Below are 25,421 nucleotides of genomic sequence, written 5' to 3' on the forward strand. Positions count from 1 at the left end.
GGGTGCATTCTTTTGTTTACCTCTGCTGCTGCCAATAGTGTGATGCCAATAACTCACTTCCTCTTACTGTGGTTCAGTGTTGGACCTCCAATATGGCCAAAACAGCCAATTTCCTCCTGTCTCTGAGGAGGACAATGCTTCAGGCTGTGAATAACAGTCTCACAGAGTCAGACTTGGTCAGACTTCATCTGGTGGAGATATAAATGGCTTTAAGGTGGTGCTACGCTAAGTAAAAATCCAGACTCTCAGGTTATTCAAGGCAAATCTTCAAAATCAAGTCAAATCAAAAGTCTGTATCGCAACATTTACACCTTTGGATACAGGTGCACATCCTATTTTGATGAACCTCTTTACATAGTTGTTGTCTTTTTCGAGATGACAATATTAATCAGTCGGCCAGGTGGTTTGTCCGTCTGTCTGCCTCAGACTTTGTGATTTCTCAACAGATACTTGCCAGTGTCCCAAAAAACTGTTGATTTTCCATTTATTTTGCTGGGAGAATACACATTCTGGCATCCTGAGATGATAAACTAATTCATATTGTGTTGGTTACTATCGTGTTATGAAGAAGGATTCCTCCATCACGCTGGTGTTTCCTGTGTAGCTCCTGGAGAACTCTGCAGACGTTCTGCGACGAGTTTGAGTCGAGACAGACTGGATGGTTGTTGAGGACTCTCTTTTGTTCTGCTCATTCTTCCTCAGCTGTGCTCTTGAAGGCTTTCTGTTGTTCTAATTAACATCTCATCGTCTTCGGAGGAGCACTTGTGTCGTCGACACTCCCTGAGGGGACCAAGCAAGTGGGTAAGGGGCTTTGTCACGCCGTCACTATTCCTGCTCATCCTAAAACCTTCCCTCCCCCCTTCGCCTTCCTTTCTCTTTCCATCTCTGCCGCTTGCTTGATCTCCGCTCCTCTGGGCATTCATATCAGAAGACTTCCTCCCATCTTCCCCTGTCTCATTTATGCCTCCCCTGCTTCTGTTCGTCGCTTCGCCTCCATTGTGAAATCGGCACATGGGGTTCGGCGTTGCAGTGATGCCAGTGATGTGCCAAGATTCCTTTGCAAAACAGAAATAAAGAACACAGGAAGATTTTTGGGAATGTGAGCTTGTTAGGGCGGATTGTCTTGAGTAATATTTGTTTTCTTCCTCCTTGTAGACCCCCCCAACATTCCACATGCTTTGCATCTCTAGTCTCTCTGGAGGTTCAGTGTTCACTCACTTGCTGAACCACAGAGATAGAGAATGAACAAATCAATCAGTCAATCAACCAACCAAGCAATCAGTCAGACAATCAGTCCATCCTGTGAAGTTGTTGCAGTGTCATTTTTGATTTTGACTCGTTCCATGTGTTTTAATGCACTCAGACAATCCAATGAAGACCAGAAAAAGGTCAAACTGCCGTTATTTCTGCTGTCCATCAAACACATTCCCAGGTTCTGTTACTCACATTAAGGTCATAGCATAACTCTGCATGGCCAGTGAACAATTGTCAGAGATGATGCTGCGATCAAACTCAAGAATACTTGTTGCTGCTATAGATCTGTTAACTGATTACGGGAAAGTTGTGAGTGGTGGTGGGAAGCAGTGTCAGAACAGGACATAAATGGTGAAAGTAAAGATCACACCAGTTCAGGCTACAGTGAAGTTACTTACAATAATCAGTATAGCCTGACCAATACTGGATTTTTGAGGTGAATATCAATAATGAGTGACTTTTAAATTTGGTCATTAAAGAATTTTGACCAACACATGGACGAAGCAGGATATTTTACTGTGTAAAGATTGAACTCTTCAGCATTCAGTGCACTGGAGACACTGTTTCTAAATGACCTCAAACCTACACACAGTGCCAGTTTATTAGGTACACCTAGCTCAAACTAATGCAGTCTATTACAACAGTCCCACAGTAAATCCTGCCTTTGATTATTTTATCCAATACCTTTATATCAGTGAGGGCAGGCTAAATAATAGAAACACTGCTCTGTATAATTGTTACATACACGCAGTACAGTATGTGTATTAAGCCATAATTGGCTGATTTATCAGCACTTGTTTGTATTTATGAAAAACTTCTAAGTGGACACAGTATCAGTGAGTAAAGGGTGGACATGATTCTTCATTGGTTCAAGTAGGGAAGTGCAAACTGATGAACAGATGAGCAAAGCTTTCTCACTTTGAGCGTCAGTTATCTTATGTGTCAGAACTTTCTCCAACAACACTTGAAACGCTACAACAACTATTGTCAGATGGACTCGTTTCATCTTGTGGCCTTCAGGGTCATCTTCCACGTAAGCCCACAAGCTGAAAGGTTTTGACCTTTTAAGACTTTGCTTCGTTAGTCCAGTAACCTCCACTCTGCCAGGTTGCTATGGTGACCCACCATCTGTTTATCTTAAGGGAAATTTTGTTGCCATGGTGCAGTGATGTGATGTATGTTGGATATGGAGCAAATTAACATTAGAGTCAGACCTTTACTCTTTTTTTTAGGGATTAAGAGGTCAACATGTCAAGGGTGTATGAATGAATGATTCAGATCTCAGTTGCTGTGACGCTGCCACTTCTCCACCCCGATACAAGCTAAACTCTGAACAAAAGACAACTGCTCGCTTTTGTTGCCTCTTCCCCCAAAAAAGGAAATTCTGAACTTTAAACTTCATTGCCCTTTTTTCAGCTCCCTAAACCCATTTTGGTTAAATCACAACATGCATTCGACAGCTTTTCCCAGAGAGCAAAGAACCAGCTCTCTGAACACTGAGTTTATCAGGCCGACCCCCCAACAACACCACCATCCCCTCCGTCACCCCTCTTGCTCAGCAGCTTATCCTCCCGTCTCTTCATCTCCTCCTCTCCGGCTCCCTGGAAGAATAATCCCCTCGCTGCTCCAGATTTAAGCAGCGGGAAATCCCCCTCCCACAGGATCTTCTTTGTGTCTAAAATATTGCCGTCATTTTACCGCAATGTTAATGCAGCTTCAGCGAGGGGTCACGCATCGTCACCAGACGTATCATGTGGTTTTGGGGTAGGGCGCCATTTTTAAGGAAGGTGGTCATATGGGGTTACAGAGGCTCAGAGGACTGTTATGAAGGGGGGAAAGAACAACTGTCTCACCCTCTTGCTTGATGTGTAGACAGTAGTAGCATAGGAACAAAGATTTAACAGCTCTCATCAACATCTTTTAGCCTGTTCACTGCAACACAGTTTGTTTTTAAATGATTGAACTCAGTATTCCAAGTTTTTTGGAAGCGGAGTTGTACGTTACGTCACGCTCACCAGTTTCCAAATCATACCTCAGTCTGTAGATTGACTTCATTCTTTAGAGGCAGCTTTTTGTTTCCTTTGATTTCTATGATAAAAGGAAACAATAAGTCAACTTGGAGAGACTTGAATCTTGCTGGAAGCAGCTGATCCATCACATTAACCTTCATGCTCTGTTGTTGTTGCATGGTCAAAATGAAGGTGCTGGTGTGATGCTGACAGTCAGTTGAAATGTGACTGTCAGCTGCCAAAAGCAACGTTTTTTAATGCAAAGAAAATCACATTTGCTGTGTGCTGTTTGCTTACTGTTGTTTCCTCGTCGTTTCAGAGTTGTTTAGGTAACGATGCTGCTGATGAACCATCGAACGAGGTTTTTTAGAATTTCGTTGCTTCTTGAATTTGGTAGTTGGCTGTTCTGTGGCTGCTAACTCTCAAACCCTATTTTCTCACGTTTTTGTTTCCAAATGATTAACAGAGACAACTTTTTTTGAAGTTGTTCCAGTGTTGAACGACAGCGCTGCAGTCAGCAGCCATGAAACAGGCTGCGGTGTGATCCCTCTGGGTCTTTGCACTCCATCATAGTACACCCACTAAAAGTGTTTGTTTCTGCCACTGACAGGCTCAGATTGGGATAATGTGTGTCTGGCATTATTATTGTAAGGATCCATACAGCAATCTTGCAATCAGTTTATAGTCTCAGCACCATTAACATGCAACAAATGTGTAACTTGAACAAAAGTGTAGTGAGATGAAGGGAATTTAGAGCGATGATCTTTTAACAAGGCCCCACAAAGTTCTTCTCAGATGAAAATATACTGGGGACTGTTTTGGGGTATTGACGTTTGTTTTGTATCATTTGAACCTCTAAGACCCTAATTGCAGACAGCAGTACATTAACCAAGCACCGCGTCAGTCCAGCTGTCAGCAGAGACACTTCGAATCCACTCATTTCAAACACCACTGAACTCATTTTGTCAGTCATTATGTCGGTTTGTTCTCTGTGATGAGCTGCTCAGCTGCGTGTCCTCCCACGCCGCCCGACCAGCACGACGGAGCCGTTGCTGGTTTCTTACAGTAGCTCTCAGAGGTCAAGATACCGACTGCAGCAGCAGAACCCACTGCAGCAGCTCCTCGGAGGATCGTGGTGTGTGGGAATGCACAGTAGTGGATATTGATTTTATACAGAAGTGAAATCTGCTTCAGTAATCTGTCATCCCACAAGTGTTTCCATCCCTGCTCTGAAAGCTCGCATCCTTAAGATAAACACCAGTGAAATAATGTGAAGATTACTTTGACTAAATCTTTGCTCTCTTACCTGTTATATTTCATAGGTATGAAGCTGTTGTGAGCTCATAGTTGCTGCAGTCTATATTTGAAGCTAATGAGAGACTTTTGAGAGGCTGATAACTGTTAGTAGGAAAAGGTTTTGAGGCCTGAGTCTGAAAGAGAGATGCTGAGCGTATAGTGAGAGCTGTATTGTAGTTGTAGTTCCTGTCTGTGTGGTGTTTCCTGTATTGAGGGCAGAGCTCAGAGCTGACACAATTTAATCTTCCTGAGGCCTGTAATCCCTGTTATCTTAAACAAGACAAAGTAAGACTCTGCAGTCCGACATGTTGTCTCTATGAGCAGGCGGCAGCTCAGTGAGGAAGAGCTGAGAGCAAAGCAATCAGGGTGAAATGTTCACTTTCTATAGATGAACCTCAGAGCCACGGAGTTCAAACCCACTCAGTGTTTTATAATGTGAAACAACAAAAGGCAAATCTTTGGGTTTCAGGGCCACAGTACAGCCAGAAAATACAAAATCTACTAAAAAAGCCTGTTTTTGTGCCATATTTTCCCCAAAGCTGCTATACTCAGTCTTTCTCTAACAGTAATGTATGAAATGACGTTGTGAAGCCTCCAGAGAATGATCAGCTGAATCTGCAGCTCCCCTCGGCTTTACACATCATTGTTTATTGTCCCGACACAACTTTGCTGTTCTGGTTCGCTCTCAGCGCTCTCATAGTGTTGCTTTCAGAGGAAAAGCTGTAAAAGGCCACAGAAACACTACCTGCTGAGCAGCAAACAACAGACACACACAGTTAGAGACAAGCTGGTGAACATAGTGGAGCATTTAGCAGCTAAAGAGCCAGATATTTCCCTCAGGAAATATGTACACTAGTGTCCAGTTTATTTATTCACACAAATGACAATATCTTGGCTTTAAATCAAATCAATCAATCAGTTAATTACATAAAAAGATCATCCATTAACCTTCACAAGCACATCACAATCCCAATGAATAGAAAGACACTGCTGCTTACATTGAAGGTTATTCTAATGTCACATGGCGAACACCTTTAATGTGAAGTTGTGTTTTACAGTATCATGAAGTAGCTGCTCAGTGTGACTGATGTGTTTCCACTGGTGGATCCACAGCTTCATCCGCTGACATAACAACCGGTACAAAGTGGGAAACTTGTCAAGTTCCATCATGTCATCACAGACGGAGATTTATTTCACTTTTACTGACAGAAAATATGAATTTGAAATTATTAGAAATTTTCTTATTGAGAGAGATTTTCTTTGTGTAGCTTTTCGGATTCGAAAACAGCTTGTCCGCCGCCTCTGTGGTCTGATGTAGAGCACCAGCTCGTTCTAAAAAAGAAGAACAGGCTGATGGGAATTTTTAACAAGTGGGTTACCCAGTTTGTCCTTCATTTAGATTAGAGTAAAACCTCCCTGCCAGATAGTTCCTCTTCTGAAACTGAGCCATGTCAAACCGCTCTACCTGGATTTAAACTGGAGTGAAGTTTAAAGATAGTATTTTGTTTTGAGCCATTGAAACAAAAACTCTTGTTCCGATCATTTGTTGTTTTCTTTCGCTCGCGCGGAAAGTGATGTGATGTGTAAAACAATGTCGACAGATCTGTAAATGAAGGGACACACACTGCCAAACATGCATCTACAAAAACTTTTATAATTTAATCCTCAATGGACCAATAACTTTCTAAATCTCCACAGCGACACACAGTAGAAGAAACGAGATTTCTGGAGAAAAGTTGGGAGTTTTCCTGTTAACTTCATTATTGAAAGAGTTTTGTTGGTGCTGCCCTCTAGTCACCATGAGATGAACTGCAGATTACACCTCCACTTACCTAAAGACACTATCAATAAGTTTTAGAAATCCACCATCGGGTTGCACCTGGTAGCTGAAAAAGAGAGACAAATCTACGAAAACTCTGTCTACATGCAGAAAATGAAAAGAGTGTAGAAATTTGAGAGTGTAACTCCACCTCCAGTAATTTGAATTTTAAAAGCCTTTGTCAGGCTGTGGGATGACATTTTAGATCCGCTTCACTGAAAAGGTAACATTGTCTTACAGGTGAGTGAAGTAAGCACTCATGGGACAAAATAATAGAAGAAGTGACGCCAATAATATTGGTATTCTTTCAAGTGAAAAAAAAAAAGTTTTTGCGCCGACAGAGAATCAAAGTCAAGTTTATTTATATTGCACCTTTCAATTTAAAGTGCTGTTCATAAGACATAAAAGACTCCAAGAAAAGATATAAAGGACACCTAAAGCAATATGGCAACATGAAAACACATGAATAATATTTAAAATGAGTAAAATAAAATACAAGATAGACTAAAGAAGAGCTGCTCGAATATGGCCAGAAATCATAATTACAATTATTTTGTCAATATTAGCATCACTATATGATGTTTGACGCGTCAGGCAGCTTTTATAAAAGATGTAGAGTCGTGTTTTGAGTCCAGAATCCCCTTTATTGTGTTAATACAGTGACGTTATACCGTCACCTTACAGAGCAAAAAAGCAACGTAGGTGAAGCAGGTTACACCATCCCACATTTGGAGCAGGGTCCTTAGTCCTTGGGGGTTCGACGAGCGGCACAGGAGGTCATTCCTGCCGGTGGCTTCGAGCTCTTTGTTTCAGCTCTGGCATGAGTGGACTGAGAGGCTGCTGAGGTTCTTACTGGATCATATTTTCCAGAACATCTGGCACAGTGAAATACATCTGTTTGCCTTATAGTTGCATGCATTTTGTACGCCTTACTGCAGTTTGCACATGCTCCGAAGAGCACACCGTTGTGTTTCATCTTATGCGCCATTCTTTGTGCTGTGTCGTTGGTTTGTGTACTGCTGCTGTGGCATGTGAATTTCCCCTCAGGCATAAATAAAGTATCTATCATCTATATAAGACCTGTCAGCTGAGCTACAGTTTTGTTTGGATTCTGGACAGACAAAAAAAGCCGACACTTGTCTGAGCTGCTCTGCTGATAGAAAAAAGGCCGGGATGTTTTGTGTGACAGAGAAGCAGAAACATGTTAGTCTGCTGAGGCAGAAGTCTCTCTAGCGCCTTGTTGTAGTAATTATTAGAGTCGTTTTAACGATCATTCGATTTGACAGATAATATGTTGTTTTTTTTCCAGAGCTCTCACTCTGATGGGATTTCATATCCTGGGATTTAAATGCATCTACTCCTGGCAGAGAGCATCGGGGAATTAGTTTACAGCAGAATGTACTTTCCAACCTGTTTAACATATTCACTGCATCCAATGATTTTCAGCCTAACTGGAGTGGAAACCAGAGTGGAAAACAGCATGACTAAACCAGAGAAGAAGAGCAGTTTGAGGTCATCAGAGTGCTTTAATGGAAAATCAGTGGAAAGTCATGTAATTGCCCAAAGTTGTCAGAGTGTGACCTCTGGTATTGATTTGTTTGCACCGCTGTTGCACTCAGCTCTGCTCACTGTGAAGCTTTTCACTGGCTGCTGCTAAAACATGGCATTCAGACGTGTCAGTAAAAATCTATAATTATGAGAGAAGACGCCCCCGACGTGCTGCAGATGCCTTCCTACACAAAAGCTCGTTAAACATCACCCATCCCACAGAGTTCACCGTCATCCTCAGACGCCATGGCAACAGACGACGGAGCATCACATGACGCAGACGATGTAGTCACAGCTCGGCTTTAAATTTGTAACATGGTCAAGATCAATGCTGCAAATGAGCTCAGTGAACTCGACGCACTTTTTAAAATTTGTTGGAAAAAGTGCGTTTTGTGTTTTAACTTTTGCTTCATGGATGTAACGCCGGCAGAGGACACAAACCAATCAGAGGAGAGAGGAAGTTTGATGTGATGGAGGTGAAAGATACTGCTCGTGGTTTTTGTTTCCAGTGTGAGGCGACCATTAAAACACACTCTGTGGTCAGGAAGAAATCATAGATAAATCAATAAATTCAACCTAATGAAGTGAAACTTGGGAAACTAACAGTGCCGCCGCTTTTCACAACTTGTAAAAACCCAACTTTTGAGAAAAATTGTAACTAATAACTAAAGCCTTCAGACAAATGTAAAAAGTAAAAAGTACAATATTTGCCTCTGAGATGTAGTGGAGTACTCAAGTACCTCAGGTTTGTAATTAAGTACAGTACTTGAGTAAATGTGCTCATTTAATACCACCACTGTGAATTAGTCAATTCATTAATTAGCTGATCAACAGAAAATTTATTTGTCAGTATTTTATTAATCAGTTCGGTCATTTTTTGAGCAAATAGATGAAACAGTTAAATTTGAAGTTTTGAGGCTTTTCTCTGTTTTACATCATTTGGAACTGAATATCTTTAACTCCGGGAAGTTACAATGAGCATTTTCAACAGTTTTCAAAAGTAATGAAAATAATCATTAGTTGATACCACTTTTTATCATTGAACGATATGACACACACACACACACACACACACACGTCAAGTCGACCATTGAACTACTCAGTGTTATCAAACTGTGGGTAACCATAGCAGCAGCACTGATTCTGCTTCTGGCTCAGTTAGCAGCAAACGAGCCCAACCTAAAGTTAACTGGTGTGTCTTTTCATGTTTTAGCCCTTTAACTGCAAATTAGACCTACGAGCTCCACTGCTACAGAACCCAACCATAGAGAACCCTTTACAACATGTAATGATAATGATTTTCATCATTTCTTGCATTAAAAAATGCTGTTGGTTCTCAGATGTTGTGATTGTTGTTCAGTTGTTCAGAACAGGCAAACTGTCTCAGTTTACTGTCAACATCTCAGTGAAATGCAGATGCAGTCGCCTCGAGTGAGGAGCGACCCAGTTATCAAGTGTGTGACATGAGTGAAGGGCTGAGTGTCCCACTTCCTCCTCTGTGTGTGTGTGTGTGTGCGCGTGCGTGCGTGCGTGCTTGCATGTGTGTTTAGGGGGGTTAGTTTGCAAACATGCCGTCCAGTCAGTCAGAGTGTAACGTGGCCCGGAAGCGTCGGTCATACAGCGGAGCAGCAGCCTGCAGCGCTTGATCTGCTCAGATCAGATCAGAGACTCAAACCCACTCGTTCACAAACTGGTCTTCAGTGTCAGGAATATTCTGGAGAAGTCAAACTGGATCTAAAACTGTTTCCAGGTGAATCAACTGGTCTGTCAACCAAAAATGATTAATTGTTGTAATTTTTTTTTGACTTTATAAACAGAACGTGTGGTCAGAAGTCTGTAATTATAGCTGGTTCATCAAAGGTCACTCTACAGGAGCTCAGCACAGTGCTTCTACACATTCTCTTTCATGTGATCTCAGTCAGTCGATTGCAAATGGAAATCAGAATTAAGTGTGAAACTACAAAGGAGGAACATCTTCAGATCTCTCAGGTCCCAGCAGTGTAATGGGACACACACCGACACACACTGCAGGTTTATCTGACTGGGAGCTTCAACACATGTCACATTCTAGCTGTGTGTGCTGTGCAGCAAAGCTAACGTGCTGATTTTTAACACGTCATGCTTACCATGTTCATCATCTTAGCTTAGTTACTACTTTTTAGTCATCGCAAAGTGCGGCTGAGGCTGATGGGAATGTTATTAGTTCTGCAGGAAGTTGAAGATTTTGACCAGATGGTGGCGCTAGATGAACGTCAGAGGATCACCAAAGCTATCAGACTCATCTTCTGGGGATCATGAATGTCTGTACAAAGTTTCATGGCAATCCACTCTGTAGTTGTCGAGCTCTTTTAGTCTGGACTGAAGTGGTGGACCTGCCGTTGTTGCCACCTCCAGAGCAGCGCTGCCAGCATGGCTGCAGGGAGAGAACATTAAAAACAACATTTCACAGGTCATTAGATCATATTCATCACATTAAAAGAAATTCAACAGATTTAACATTGGTTATGTGCTTCCCTGGGGGTCACAAATAGTAGCTCATTCACTTCAATGCTGCTGTTTGACTCTTGGCAGGTACTGTGAGCTTGGCTGCACTGGGATCAGTTCTGTTAGGGAGCAACACTCTTCTGGATTTGTTTTGTTTGTCCGTTTTCAGAGAATCAGAGCGGCTTAAGAGATGACTGATGCAGTGTTAGTAGAAAGAAAATACTGCTTTAATTGCTTATTTCGTCTGCAGTAGTCTAGATTGAAGAGTCGCATCATAAGAGGTTTGTTTCCTGCCGGCTGGAGGTGTTTGTTTTGAACTCTCATATTAAATACAACAGCTGACTCTACGCAAACGCACAAACAAATGTCAGTGAGAGGAGAAGGAGGGTTGAACCTCAGGGGTGCAGAGGGGTTAGGGTGTGATGTCAGCGCTGATGTCATAGATGCAGCTGGGTAACAGCTGGGTAACAGCTGGGTCCCTGCGCACAGAGCCAGCAGCTCCCAAACACACAGCAAACTTCTGGTCAAGGACAAACACTGTTACAGTAGCAACATAATTATTTATAGTTGAACTTGTTTGATCATTGTAAGTCGACTTTTAGGACCATAGAACATATCAGCCTCTTCACATGTGTCTTATTTAACACACTGATGAACAATTGAACCTTTGAATAAGCGAAATGAGTATTTACTGCTGTGTTCATCTTCTTCTTTCACATCATTTGACCTTGACCTCCAAGTCGGTCACATGACGTGTTTTCCCACCCCAGCGAGTCGCCGCCTCTCGTCCACGCTGGTCTGAGAGGAGACGTTAAGACGGATCAGACGCAGATGTGTTAGTCGGTCACAAGATACCCTCCAAGCTGTGTCACATTTCCCAGGAGGCTTTGAGACCCTTGACCTCTTGAACAGCACCAGGACCTGAGTACCTGCTGACCCTCTGGATGTGGAGCGACAGACAGAAGAGGACTCTCTTCTTATAGCTGCGCTTTCATTAAATTAAAACTTTTCAAAGTTTTCAAATAAAAAATATTTTTATTCCTTCGAACTTTGAATGTTTTTGTCTGAGAGTGACTTTGATCAAATCCAGCCAACTGTGAGACCCTTCCCTGTTTTATCTTCATCCTGCTGTGCCAGTCACGTCAAGCAGCTTCTTCCTCAGAGGGTTTTCACTGAAGATGGAGCCGGTTAAAGACTCTTCCACCTTTTCTTTTCATCATCGTCAGCAGCTGCGTCACATGGCTGATGACGCCTGCGGAGAAATTGATTGTTTGCACAGTTGCGTTTGTTGTTCGATCTAGTCTGGACTGCTGAAGAAGACTGAATCAAGTCTCCACGTGTGCGATGATTTCCTCTTGAATTTATCTGCAGTTTTGATCCTGCTCTCATCGACAACATAGACAGAAATCTCGTGAACACTTTGAACAGAACGTTTCTGCATTTTAATTTTTTTTTGTGAATCAAGCACGGGTGTGATAGCAAATTTATCGCTTGAAGAACACACAAACATGCAGTTACATCAAATAAGGTTGCCAGTTATCAGTTATGTCTACAAATTACGTTCAGTCACCTCATCTGTTGTTACATCTCTGATCAGCAGAAGTTATTTGTTTGATCTGATTTGTTTTTTTGCAAAGCCAACAGACTGCGATGTTTCTGAGACGCTGTGAGTCTTTCCAGCTCCCTCCTTATCAATGGAGCTCGACTGATCAATTGGACAGGCCGATCTGTCAGCTGATATCAGTCTATCGCAGATTTAGCCGTGTCTGCAGAAATGTCAAATATGTTTGAGGACTTTTGGAAACACTGTCACCATCACATAGTTTGTGCGCCGACCAGCCCCTTCAGCACATGGTCGCTCTGTCTGCGGAGATTCTCAGTGATCCAGGTCCCGGTGATCTGAGAAGACTTGAATCAAGAGCAGCTGGACCTGGTTGTGGCCCTAATGCAGATATCAGCCAGCTGGAGCTAATAGCTAGCACAGAAACAGAAATACTGAACCCCTCACAAGATATTCTAGTAGTTTATGTAGCAGATGTAGACAGGCAATGTGTAACAGTCAGTGGTGGAATGTTTCTGCTAATGAATGATTTTTAATCTTTTGAATGTATGGAATAATGTTGAGGTTTGGACTGTTTGTTGGACTAAAACATTGCGAAGGCATCCGTTTTGGGCTCTGGGTCATTTTATCACATTTCTCATTATTTTCACTGCTCATTAAATTGTTGTGTTGATATTTTCAGCTGCAAATGGGTGTTTAAATGAAGGGACTGAAGACAGGGCTGTGCTGGTCTTTGTGATTATTTTAGCTTTCATGGTCCTTCACACCAGTTCCCCTCAGAGAAATCACACACAATTTTCTAAATCCACACGAAGCACTGCCGCTGTTTAACCATTCAAACCTCGGCGGGACTGCGGAGGAGCTCAGCACCAAATTAGAGATAATCGAAAACAGAATTAGACTCGATGAAACTTTAATGATCTCTGAGGGGCGGTTGAATCATCACAGATAATAAGAGCGCAGACGATCATCAAGGCAAATAATTACAGCAACGACGGCTGACAGGAGAAAACGCTGCTGTCAGGTGGATTCAGACACTGTGTTTCCCTGCTTTGTTGATTCATTTCCCTCTTGTAGTTTCTCGTCGTCGTCTTTAATGTCGATTAAATGTTCTATGGACCCCCTGAGGTTTCAGTTAATCTTGTCCACATCGCTCTCTCTTCTTTTGTGTGTTGCTGTTTTTCAGCCTCACATGACCAGCTGAACTTTGGTGCTTAATAGAAAACACAGCAGGGATCAAATCGTAATGACTGCAGTGATGAAAGAGTGAACTTCAAATCCACTTTTCGTCCATCATCCTTCAGCATTTCCTGTGTTTTCTTCCAGGCTCAGATCGCCTTCCTGCAGGGGGAGAGGCGTGGGCAGGAGAACCTGAAGAAAGACCTGGTGAGGCGGATCAAGATGCTGGAGTACGCCCTCAAACAGGAGAGGTGAGTACACACACATCCAATAATAAGCCATAATCCAACCTGCACCCCGAAATCAAGTTAACCTTCAAATAGGGAAAAATCTGAATTCATTCTTTAAACGGTTAAAACATCATATTTTTGACAACAAGCACAAACTGAGAGGAGAGATCAGTGTGTTGAGTCTTCAGTGTTTCCCACAGAATTAAATTCTGTTCCTGGTGGTTGCAGCTTTCTTACATTAATTAAAAATTAAAACGATATATTAGGAGGTCCACTGCAAATGTTTTAACGGCCAGTACTTTGTGACAAATAAATAAGTGAACAATTCATACAGAGCCATGTCTTCATGCTGTGGCAAGCAATTAAAAGAATATCAACAATGCTCTATTGCTTTACTTTGTGTCCGTCCTCCTTTTTGGCCGCTCTTATCACCGGTGCTATAGCAGCATCAATAGAAGTACATAGTGCAAAAACAAAAAGTCAAATTAAATCAGTAATTGGCCCAAAACTTCCCTCAAACAGCCTGTCGAAGAGCTGAGGACCAAAGAAAAATGCAGAAACTCCTGACATTTAAATTTCAAACACACACACACACACACACACACACAAAGATACGTACTCTACCCTGACTCACAAAGTTATATAACATAACAACAGGCACTCCGCTGCATGTCGCATCAACAAACCCGAGTAACGAACTGTAGCTTTTAAACTGAAGAGATTTGCACATGATGTGTTGAAAGGCCACAGCAGAGCAGCAGCTGTTTGTAACAGCGGAGGACGTTTCGGGTCGTCTGAGGACGTATTTCTGTCAACAACATTGTAGTCCATCTAATACTAATCTAATCAATACTGTCTGACTTCCTGTCTGTGCTCCAAGCTGCAAGCCCATTGGCTCCTGCTGAAAATGTAAATCTTTAAAGAGTCCTCACAAATATATAGTTTTGTAGAGCAGAATTACTGCTGGTCTGGAGTTAAAGTGACTGACTGACAAACACGATCGGCCTGTCAGTGTAAAATTGATCCGGGCGCCTCAAAGAGCAGCTGATCCTCTTATGGAATTATTAGTAATAAATCACATAATCTGGCGACAGATTTCATAGTTTGCTTGTCTCTGTGTTTGATTGGCGAGTCTGGATGCTGTTTAAAGAAGCGTTTGGAAGAGGGGAAAACTATATCGGCCATTAAAATATCAATGTATCAGTGCTACAGCCAGGGCCCCTAACACATCTCTACTACATCACATCAGGGCTGTCAACAGACTTGCTGGGGCCCGGGGACAAGAGACCATCATAGGGCCCCCCAAGCACCCCTTAAAATAAATTAAGGGTCATTCAGGGGCCCCTATGGTCCTGAGGCCCGGGACAACATACCCAGTTGCCCCCCCCCCGCCCCATCAACGGGCTTGCATCACATCACATGTTGAGAGCCAATTTAAAGCTTTAGAAACATCATGTAGGACATGGTGGGACATGTCAAGGTTTAGTGTTAGCAGCTCTTTAAAAGATCAACACTGGTGTTTTTCTTGCATTAGTTAATTGTCTGAATCCTTCCATCTTTTTAAAGATTTTTTCCGTCCTTTCATGGGTTTCACACGCAGAGACTTTGAGCATTTAGTCAGCTGAAGGTCAGCCACTGTCCGGAACTTAGGCAGAACTATAAAGCTCACTTGACTGTGATTTATTATCTGTCTTCTGCAGGATTAAACTCACGGTGATCTGAAATAATCTCAAACTGTCAAATCATTGGCAGTAATGAAACATTAACAAATGCAAAACCACCTGTATGCACACAGTGAGCCACCAGTCTGTGGATGAAATGATTGATTAAAAAAAGATGTAGTGCCACGTCTTTACATAAGAGCCAGTGAGGCCTGTTCAGACAGTAGGTGTGTTTCCATCCACCTGTGCTGAGTGGAAACGCTGAAAATTCACTACAATCTGAAAAACTTGTTTTTACTTGTTTTTATTTCCATCATGTTTTTTATCGATTGAGCTTTGACTGGAACTCTTTTAATGACATCATCTCATTGTGTGTGCGTATGTGTTCACCCTCAGGGCCAAATACCATAAGCTGAAATATGGGACAGAACTGAACCAGGGAGAGATCAAACCTCCAAGTTATGACTCAGGTAAGACAAACCTGCGATTGGTGAACTGCCGCAGCTCAGCTCTCACTTCCTGCTTCTTCTCTGCTGAAATGTTGTCTTTGAAAATTCGAGTGCCGCCTTCTAACTGATGATTGTAGCTGTTGTGGTCAAATTTGTGTAGCGCAGTGACACAATTATTTTAAGTCTCATGTTGTTTTATAATATCAATCTATTCATTTAGATTTGTGTACTTTATATCAATGTTCAGTAAATGCATATTTTTGTTATTACAAGGTTGAAGTGGTACTTACCTGAATGCTTACTATATCTACTATGAAGAAAGAAAATTCACTGTACTAACCCTTTAGGGGCAGAGAGAAGACACGCTGTGTGTATTTTCTCGTTAAAAGTTGAGGATGGATGGCACTTCCTGGAGGGGAGAGGTATCAGTCAGGTTCACAACACCTCCGACTGAGTACACATGCACTGTTCAACAAAACAATGTCAACTCAAGGTCCACGTACTACTGGTGTACAATGGTCTTCATCAGAGAGGGACTAGATATTTAAAGTGTTGTCCTCATTTTATGTGAAGAATGAACGTCTGTGAGAAGCAGCTGGTTAGATCAGCCTCGCTCGTCTCCTCACATCGTCTGAGGTTTGAAACAAGTCAGGTCAGGTGGTTCAGCATCTGCTCCGCATCTGATCCGCATCTGATCAGCATCTGATCAGTGTGCCTCTTGGACTCCCCCCTGTGGATGTATTCTGGACTCGTCCAACTGGCAGACCGAGACCACACTTATGGGGTTTATATATCCCATCTGGGGACCATCGGGATTCCTCCAGAGGAACTGGAGGATGTGGCCGGGAGACAAATGTCTGGACCGCTTCACTTTGGGAGTTAATGAATGAATGAAGAGAACATGTTGACAATTCATTTTCCCTCTCTCTCTCTGTCTCTGTCTCTGTCTCTCTCTCTCTCTCTCTCCCTCTGTCTCTCTCTCTCTGTTTCTGTCTCTCTCTCTCTCTCTGTCTCTCTCTCTCTCAGATGAGGGCACTGACAGTGAGGCTCCCAGCCCTCCAAACAGCAGCCATCAGCTCAGCTGGAAACAAGGACGCCAGCTGCTCAGACAGTGAGTTGACACACGGGCGCACACACACACACACACACACACACACACACACACACACGCACGCACACACACAGACTAATTTAAACTTTCACAGTGTCATGGGACAGTGGCCTGTCTGTGTCTGTCTTTGTGTGTGCGTGTGTGTGTGTGTGTCTCAGAACAAAAAGCAGAAAGCAGCAGAGTCAAATCTTCTTAATGCAGATTAACACTTTTAATGGGAATCAAACACTAATCCACTGTGACCAGTCGAAGCCGGCAGTGGTGGAAGAAGGACTGAGATCTAAACTAAGTAAGCACGTAAGTAAAAGTAGAAATACCACACTATGAATATACTGCAGTACATTATTTTAGTAACAGCTATTATTAGCAGCAAAATGTACTTAAAAGTATCAAAAGTAAAAGTACTCATAGGCAAGAGAATGGCTCCCTGTCATAGTGTTATACCATTGGATTATTATTATTATTATTTTTACACATGCATTTAAATGTTCTTCTAAAGTTTTAGCTGGTTGAGGCAGAAAAATGTTTAAATATATATGAACTGTACGTTAGTTGAATCTATAACAAAGAACCAGTTTTTATGATCTCCTATGTTTTATAACTAACTGTAACTGTTAACTCCAGTTGTCAGTTGATCAATCTTAGAAGTTCAGACAGTTTTCTCAGACTGATTTCGACGAATGCTCTTCATGTTGTACACGTATGCACTTTAAAATAAAAGATACAGAAAACATCCCATCAGGAACGTTTCAGCCAGAAGAGAAGAAGACGTCTGTGATAACGCTTTTGTTTTCTTATTGTCTAGCTTAACACACACACACACACAGTGTCTGAACATTTCTATAATTTTACGCAGGTTGTTTTTCAGCTCAGACTGTTTCTCCAAAAGACACAAGCTGCAGGCAGAGTACCAAAACTGCACTCAGATCAGTTCAAGCTCAGTGAAAACAAGCTGCTATCGGTCACCGTATGCAGGCCTGTGATAACCAGACACTTCCTAACCCCGGCTCAGCTGAGATCAGTCTGCTCAGTGACTCTGATCAGGTCCAGCATGTTACAAGTGGAGGAGCACTGTCTGCATGAGGCATTTATTCAAAAACATGAAGTCCAACACACACAAGCAGAAGCGCTGTGTCTGTTGATGTGTGTCAGCAGATCATATTCAGCTTGATTACATCCAGTGTTTTCACTTCCAGGCTGAATGAATGTGTCCAAGATGTGTGCTGATATTTCACAGTAACATTATCAAGCAGTAATGTTTGCTAGGAAGTGGTCGAATGCTAATGTTAGCAGTTGTCTGATGGTAGCTAATGGGTTATCAGAGTTGTTGTGTTACCTTAAATACGGCCTGAGAGCATCTGAGCACAGTCAGCAGCGCTAGAGTGTGTGTGTGTGTGTGTGTGAGAGAGAGTGAGAGAGAGAGAGAACATTTTGGCTGTGTGTGTTGTTGTCAGAGTAATCTTAAAAGACATAAGACTTGTAGTCTTTGTGTAGGTGTGAGGACATACTGTACATGTGCTTGTGTGTTCTTTTAATGGTTGCAGCTCACATAGTTGTTTTCTGACTCTGTGTGTGTGTGCGTGTGTGTGTGTGTGCGCGCGCGCTGCAGCAGTGGATGTGTGGCGTGACAGTGAATGGAGGATTGTGTGGAGGCGTCGAGGCCTCCTGCGATCGGAGAGGCTGGTACGGGGGGAGGCCGACCTTCCTCCCTCTTTCTCTCTCTTTCTCTCTCTCTCTGTCTCTCTCTCTCTTTCTGTCTCTCTCTCTCTTTCTATGTGAACAAACACACTAGATGTTATTCAGAATAAACCTCCGTCCACTGAGGATTAAACCTCGCCATAAAACGCTGCTCTCAGGTCAGCAGAGGCTTTTCTGGTGTCCCAGGCTGAAGGTACAGTACAGAGACTAGTTTGAACTTCTTCTGAGTAGACTTTTTGGGTCGGGGCCTAACCCTATTGTGAGTTAAACATCTTTCTGCATATTTTAAAAACTTCTGTGCTCAGGGATGGTGGAGCGTGCATCGTTCTTAACCACAGCTCAGAATCAGACAGAAAAGTTTGAAACTTGTCCTGTGAGACTGTGAGACTGTGAACAGCTTTGACTTTAGGGAGCCACTAAATGCTCCTCTGATATGTCTCACCAAATCAAGTGCACAGTCTAGCATTTCTAACAAATGTGAGAGTGGATGGAACTCATTCGAGTGCAAGAACTCTCACAGGTCAACACATTCAGCTCCTCACTTGCCAGTTTTATTGCAGATGTTTTGTATTTTCTCCTTTTTCTTGCTCTGTGTGCATCTTGAATTGGAACAGACCACAGGGAGAACGCTCAGGCTATTTAGATTCTTAAACTTGGTGGCATTGCCCTTTAAGGATGCTGCTCCATTGATATAATTGTGTTGTTGTGTGGCTCAGAGGGTACAGCAAGGCACCGACGCTGCAGGAAGAGGCTGAAAAACAGAATGAAGAGGACGCTCAGGGCCTGCCTGTGTTGTTCTGGTAAAATCAGAGGAGGTCAACAGATCAGTGTGACGGCAGTAATACTGCAAATCACAGCACCTTATATCTGGATCAGCCTGATTGGATTTTTTCACTTCCTGTGTGGAGATTTTCCACCACTAGTCATAACCAGTGGTCGAGTGTAACTAAGTACATTTACTCAAGCACTGTTCTTAAGTACAAATGTGAGGTACCTGTGACTCTATTTGGTTCTTTCATGCCACTTTCTTCTTCTACTCCACGACATCTCAGAGGTAAATATATATAATAAATATACATTATTCTTATTATTATATCTCATTACATTTATCTGACAGCTTTGGTTGCAAATGAAGATCTTTGCACACAGCATTTGTAAATATAAATATATAAGATGATGTTTTGTTATAAATTAAACTACCCAACAGTTTATACAAAGACAGCTGAAATGATGAGTCAATTAATCAATCTGATAATTGATAATTATTGAAGTCATTTTTTATTAAAAAAATTCACGGCTCCAGCTTCTCAAATGTCAAGATTTGCTGCTTTTCCTTTTGATTGTTTTAATAATTTTCTCAATTGCTTTTAATAATTTTGAAGCTTTGGTTCAAATTTGTAGTGGTGCAAGAAGTACGAATTTCCCTCTGAGATGCAGTAGGAGTAATGAGTGGCGTGAAAATAAAGACTCAATTAAAGTACCTCAAATTCTAAAAACAACGCTTGTTACATTCCACCAGTGTGATTGTGACTTCAGGGATTTCTCCACAGGGATGTGGAATAAGAGCGATGATTTGATGGTTGTCTCTCCTTCACGCTGACTCCTCAGCCTCCTCTGACCTGGTTCTCGCCTCCACCCTCAGGTACCTGCAGGAGGTTGGATACACAGACACCATCCTGGATGTGAAGTCTCAGAGAGTGAGAGCGCTGCTCGGCCTGACCGGAGACTCGGGAGAGAAAACTTCGGAGAAGAAAGCCGAACCGATGGTGAACGGCACCGAGCCGTCCTCACTGAAGGACAGTGGGATGGTCAGGTACGAGAGACGGGATGATAACAGCAGGATTAGCCTGTAATTGTAGTATTCCTCTTGAAAAGGCAGAGTTTAGCTGTTGGTTACAGGCGGCCGTGTGGGAGGAGAGAGAGCTACACCAGCCCTGTTCAGTACGTTCAGTTTAATCAGTGCTTTTACCACCAGACTCACCTCCTCTCTTTACTCTCTTCTTCCAGTAAACCCGACATGTCCGACTCGGCCACCGTGTTGGAGGCCTTCAAGTTCATCGAGAGCGCTGCAGCCGAATTCAGCGACGAGGACGAGGAGGAGGACAGCGAAGGCCGGGACAAAACCATCTTAGACCTGGCTGCAGTAAGACACGAACTCACTCTGGATTAGGACGTTCCTGCAGGCGCTTGTCCCTCAGAGGCTGCCACAACACAATCAGACACGAGTCCTTTGACAAACCACTTCTGTTCAGTAATTGAAGGAAACTTTTTAAACTCACATATGTAAAAGCAGGTTTATGGTACATGTGAGCGTATATGTGATGTATTCATGAGCTGCAGTGGTTTTATGGCTCATCGTTCCACCTAAAGAAAATATTCAAACTATCCTCTGCCCACATACTCAAGCACTCTGCTAAAGAGAGACAGTTTTAACCTGTAATCTCTCTGTCAGATGACCAGACAGTCATTTCCTGTCTGATGTCGTCAACCCGCGGAGCCAGATTCTCCCTCAGTCTTCCTCATTTTTTCTAACTTTTAACAGATGGTGAGGAAGAAGCAGTCGTCTACGCCCTCCTCCACGACGTCTGACCTGAGCGACGACCCCGACACAGAGGAGGCTCTGAAGGGCTTCGACTTCTTGGCGAGTCCAGACGAGCTGGATGGATCCAGGAGTGGGGAGGACAGCGGAGAGTGGGGTGAGACAGGGGGGCACTTTCTGATGACGGGGTTTCAATCATATGTGAATGACTGTGGAAGAATGCGAGTGTTCAGATTTAAGTTTAAACCAAACACCCGCAGTGTTCAGTGATCGGGGGGAATTAACTCCAGAAGATATTTACCTCACGAACGTGAACAACATGATCATTTATTTGGGTTGTCTTCTATTCCAGAGCCAACTTTAATCTATCAACAAAAAGTGTAATGTTAAGTTTATACAGAGGATATTTGACAGGCAAAAACATGGTGATGAATCTGAGTTGGAGTAGAATTGTTGAAATTTGTCTAAATCCACATAAATATCTATAGATATTTGCGGAGTAGATCCAGCAGCTTGATGTAGAATCAGTACACAAACATGATCGCCACATAGGTCTGTGAATGGCAGCACACCGACACATTTCCTCTGTCTGTATTAAAAAAAACTCTCTTTAAAAGTTCCCAGCTGGTGACCTGACTGCCCCCGCACTTTACACAAAACCTCCCTTTTTCTGCTGTTACTTAGCAACGCAATCAGTGTCATTTGGCCAATGACAAAAAGCGTCCCCACGCAGTTTGTGACTCAACCGTCCAGATAGTTGTAAAGGAGTGCTGACTCAATGCAACACACACTCAGTTGTTGAGGCATTAAAGACTGAAAAGAGGAAAAAAAATTAGCTTTTTTTCTTTGTAGATTTCTGTTTTCAAAAGCTGTATTTCATTTGGAGCTGTGAAAGTCATGCGGTGTTGCAGTTGTTTCCCTTCACAGTCAGTGATTATAGAACCGGCTGAATACACATAACAATGTTAAATAGTCTGTTCGGTTGCGTGTTGCTGCGTTATGAAACAGATTTGTCATCTCTGACTCTGAAGTCTTTCTTCTTGAACCCACGCCACCTCCACGACCCGACGCATCACTCGCCCCGGGCTGCCGGGAGTGATGATGAGATCCTTTCTTTGTCTCAGCCTGCAGTTATCTCGGCAGCAGTCAGTCTCGCAGACTCCCCCTCGCTGATTTCTGCATGTGTCTCATCTTTGGATCTGCTCATGTGCCCTTTGACCATCTGCAGTTTATTTTTATCATCACTTCAGTTGTCAGGAGAAGGTGAAGGCGTTTTGTTTCTGTCTGATCCTTCCTGAAGTGACAGCAGCAAAATCTGCATCTCCAATTTTTCATTTCGTAACAAAGTTATTGCTTCTACTTTTGATTCACCACCAGTTCTACACCCGCTGCCGTACGCCACCTAGGGCAAAGGATGAGAACAGCAGCAGCTGTTTACACCTGCAGGTGTCGATGTCACCTCCTGCAGGCAGTGAGCAGTACAGCTGCAGTTTTTGTCTTTATTGTGCATGCTGTTTTCTATTCGTTTTCAACATGAATGTCTGAACCACATTTCGTGACAGTCCATCCAGTAATTGTTGAAATATTCCAGTCAAAGCCAAAGTGATGAACCAGCCAACACGTCATCTGTAGAGTCGTGCATCTAGCATGGCTAAAAACATGAAATCTATCTACAGGGCGGCCTACAATTTAACATATATACAGAATAGCAGTAATAGCACCTAATTATATATTAGGAAATTAAATTAGAAAATTACAGACAGGTAAATTAAATCACGACTGTTAATTGTCTGTAAAAATAGTGACCTGTCCAGCATGAATAACTATTCTCCTGATAAACTCCAGATATTTAAATGATTTCTCCACTTTAAGTCTTGCCTGCTGCTGTTCCTTTGTTAAACCTGTAGGAGGCGATGTCCACATTTTTATGTCCTAAGGTGTAATCAGGCGCTGCTCCTCTCCTTGCCTGTCGGTGGCAAATGTTGGACTGAAGCTGCAGGTGTGAACCTGCTGCAGCCCTGCAGTTGGATGCTATTGGCTGAGCTGCTTTCAGGTGCTTCACCTGACTGATATCGTGTGTCTTTGTTCTGGTTTCACTACTTTAACTTAAGTAAAGGAATGGCTTTGTGGAACCTCTCTGGATTGTACAGCTCTGCTGCAGACTTTAAATACCCTCCCTCATGAGAGTCATGATCATTTTTGTGAACTGCTGTTTGCTTCACTGTTAAAGTGTTTTGTGGCTTCTTTATGAGAATGTGTTGCTCTCCTGTATCAACACTTCAGCCCTGCAGTGAACCACCAGCGTTTATTGCAGCTCTTTCATTCTCATGTACTTGTTTGTCGTATGCCACCCTGTTTTGTGTTCATTTGTGTTTCCGCGTTAACCACTGAAGTCACATGGATTTCATGTGTCTTTATGTTTCATGTTTGCTTGCTTGACATTCAAAGAGAGTTTAAATGTGTTGTGTTGATGTTCCCCTTGTTTCTGTATGTCATTGTTTTCTCTCAGCAGAGTCAAAAATTCTTCATTAAGAACTCAGTATACATGTTCATTAACAGCGTTTCATATTACTCATTATATGGTGTTAATTAGAATAGGACACAATAATACAGTAGCTACACGTAAGTAGTAGTTTACACTTAAGTAGCAGTTATTTATTTTCATTCTTTTTATACAGTATTGGGTCTTGCTTTTGTAGTTTTGGCCGCAGGGGGATTCAGCTAAAATGTAGTGAAATAAAGCTGGAGTCCGGATGTGGTTAGCCTAGCTTAGCATAAAGACTGGAAACAGGGGAAAACAGCTATCCCGGTTTGTCCAAAATACATCTTCACATCAACAGCTACGCTATCTGTTTCTCCCTGTTTCCAGTCTTCATGCTAAGCTAGGCTAACAACATCCTGACCCTGGCTCCATACTTACCATGCAACATGAAATTGATATTGCTCTTTTCATCTCCCTCTCGGAAATAAAATGTTAAAGTAAGGACATTTAATTTTTCATTTAATGCAGTGTTGCTTCTGTCTATATTGCCAGCTCCAGTGTTCACATTATCCAGTCCAGCAGCTTAGATGCTTGTGCTTGTGATGCCTTGTGGACTCATTTGTGAAGCTGAGTTTCTGCAACACCAGCTGTTGCACCAAAACTGAAAGAAATTATGACCCAAACTACAAAAGAGCAGGAGCAAGTTGTTAAAAACAAGAAGACAGTTCCCTCTGAAACTCCTCCTCATCCTGTCTGCCTCAGTAGGTTTGTCAAAGGAAAGTTGGTGGATATGTATTGTAGTGCATCCAGACACTTACAACAGGTTTCTACCCCACCTTCCTCCTCCTCCTCCTCCTCCTCGTCCTGTTGCTGACCTGTAGAGAAGGAAGAGCAGTCTCCTCTGGGTGAACTGGCCTGGGACGTGGACCAGGGACTGATAGCCCAGCTCAAGGAGCAGTACAGGAAGGAACGCAAGGGCAAGAAGGGGGTAAAGAGTAAGTCCTGTACCAGGCCTGTAGTCCATCCTCTCTCCTCACTTTATTTTTGTTCCTTTGACTCTTTGTTTTTGTGTTTTCTCTCCTCTCAGTCTGTAATGGCGTAACTGCTGTTGATTAATGGTTTAACTGCCTTTCACTGGCTTTCAACTCTAGCATTGTTTCCTGTAGCACAGCATTTAAATACATACTTTTTGCACAACTGTGTCATTTATGTTTCAACATCTTGCGATTGCTATTGTAATACTACATATTTTTCTTCAATATTACATATTTTTTCTTTTCAGACCAAGTATGTAGATATTTTGTATATTGTTTATTTTCATTCTCTTCTACATCTCCTTTTATATTCCTGCTACTATTGCTGCTCTCTGTAACACCCTAATTTCTCCGCCGGAGGGTTGATAAAGTTATATCTTATCTTATTTTAATACAACAATCAGAACAAACAAGAACAATACAAACAATACAACAGTCAGTACAAACAATCCTCTCTGACAGATTGTCTTTGGTCGAGTGCAGAGACACACATTCAATCTGTCCATCCTTCTGAGGTCCTGCAGTGATGCCAGATCTCTAAACAACAATGAGTAGTTCAGTGTTTTTTGATGAAACAGTTATTAAGTGGAGCTGATTTCCGCCCTTTAGCTACGGTCTCACACACTGTTACAATATGGATGAATAACATGTAGGCGACACCTTTACTGTCCCTGTTCACAGGCCTAAAAATAGAGCATGTTACAGGGCTAATTAAATAAGGACAATAAAAATAACAATAATAGTCTATAGCTGCCCAGTCTGTTTCTGAATTAGCTTTTTAGCTTCTAAGCTTTTAATTGCTAATACCTGTAAATCTCTACATTACTTTGTTACTGACTTGTTTTTTCTTGTATTTGTGCATCATATTTGCAGTATAGTTTGGTGAGATGGGCAATTAGCCACCTCAGCAGTCAGCATTAATGTATTTACATGCTACAGTAGAAGGAGTGAGAGCAATGTTAGTACGGTGGCTCAGTTTATGTGTTCTACCTGACCGGTCATGTCTGTTGACTTTTAATCATCCACCTGGCTGTTAAGCTGAAAGTCTCCCTCTGCTGCGTCTCAGT

General features: G+C 42.4%; 1 protein-coding gene across 1 annotated transcript in view; it reads left to right on the top strand.

Moving 5' to 3' along the window:
* strn (striatin, calmodulin binding protein) overlaps positions 1 to 25,421 on the top strand; it is a 46,773-nt gene that overhangs the window by 10,852 nt on the left and 10,500 nt on the right. Inside the window, exons 2-8 of the mRNA XM_041934156.1 lie at positions 13,298 to 13,401; positions 15,438 to 15,511; positions 16,517 to 16,601; positions 19,942 to 20,112; positions 20,307 to 20,442; positions 20,842 to 20,995; positions 24,202 to 24,315. Coding sequence (XP_041790090.1) covers positions 13,298 to 13,401; positions 15,438 to 15,511; positions 16,517 to 16,601; positions 19,942 to 20,112; positions 20,307 to 20,442; positions 20,842 to 20,995; positions 24,202 to 24,315 — 838 coding nt within the window. The remainder of the gene's footprint in view (positions 1 to 13,297; positions 13,402 to 15,437; positions 15,512 to 16,516; positions 16,602 to 19,941; positions 20,113 to 20,306; positions 20,443 to 20,841; positions 20,996 to 24,201; positions 24,316 to 25,421) is intronic.

The sequence above is a fragment of the Chelmon rostratus genome, chromosome 3, assembly GCF_017976325.1.
Source record: "Chelmon rostratus isolate fCheRos1 chromosome 3, fCheRos1.pri, whole genome shotgun sequence".
In the NCBI taxonomy this organism is placed as follows: Eukaryota; Metazoa; Chordata; class Actinopteri; order Chaetodontiformes; family Chaetodontidae; genus Chelmon; species Chelmon rostratus.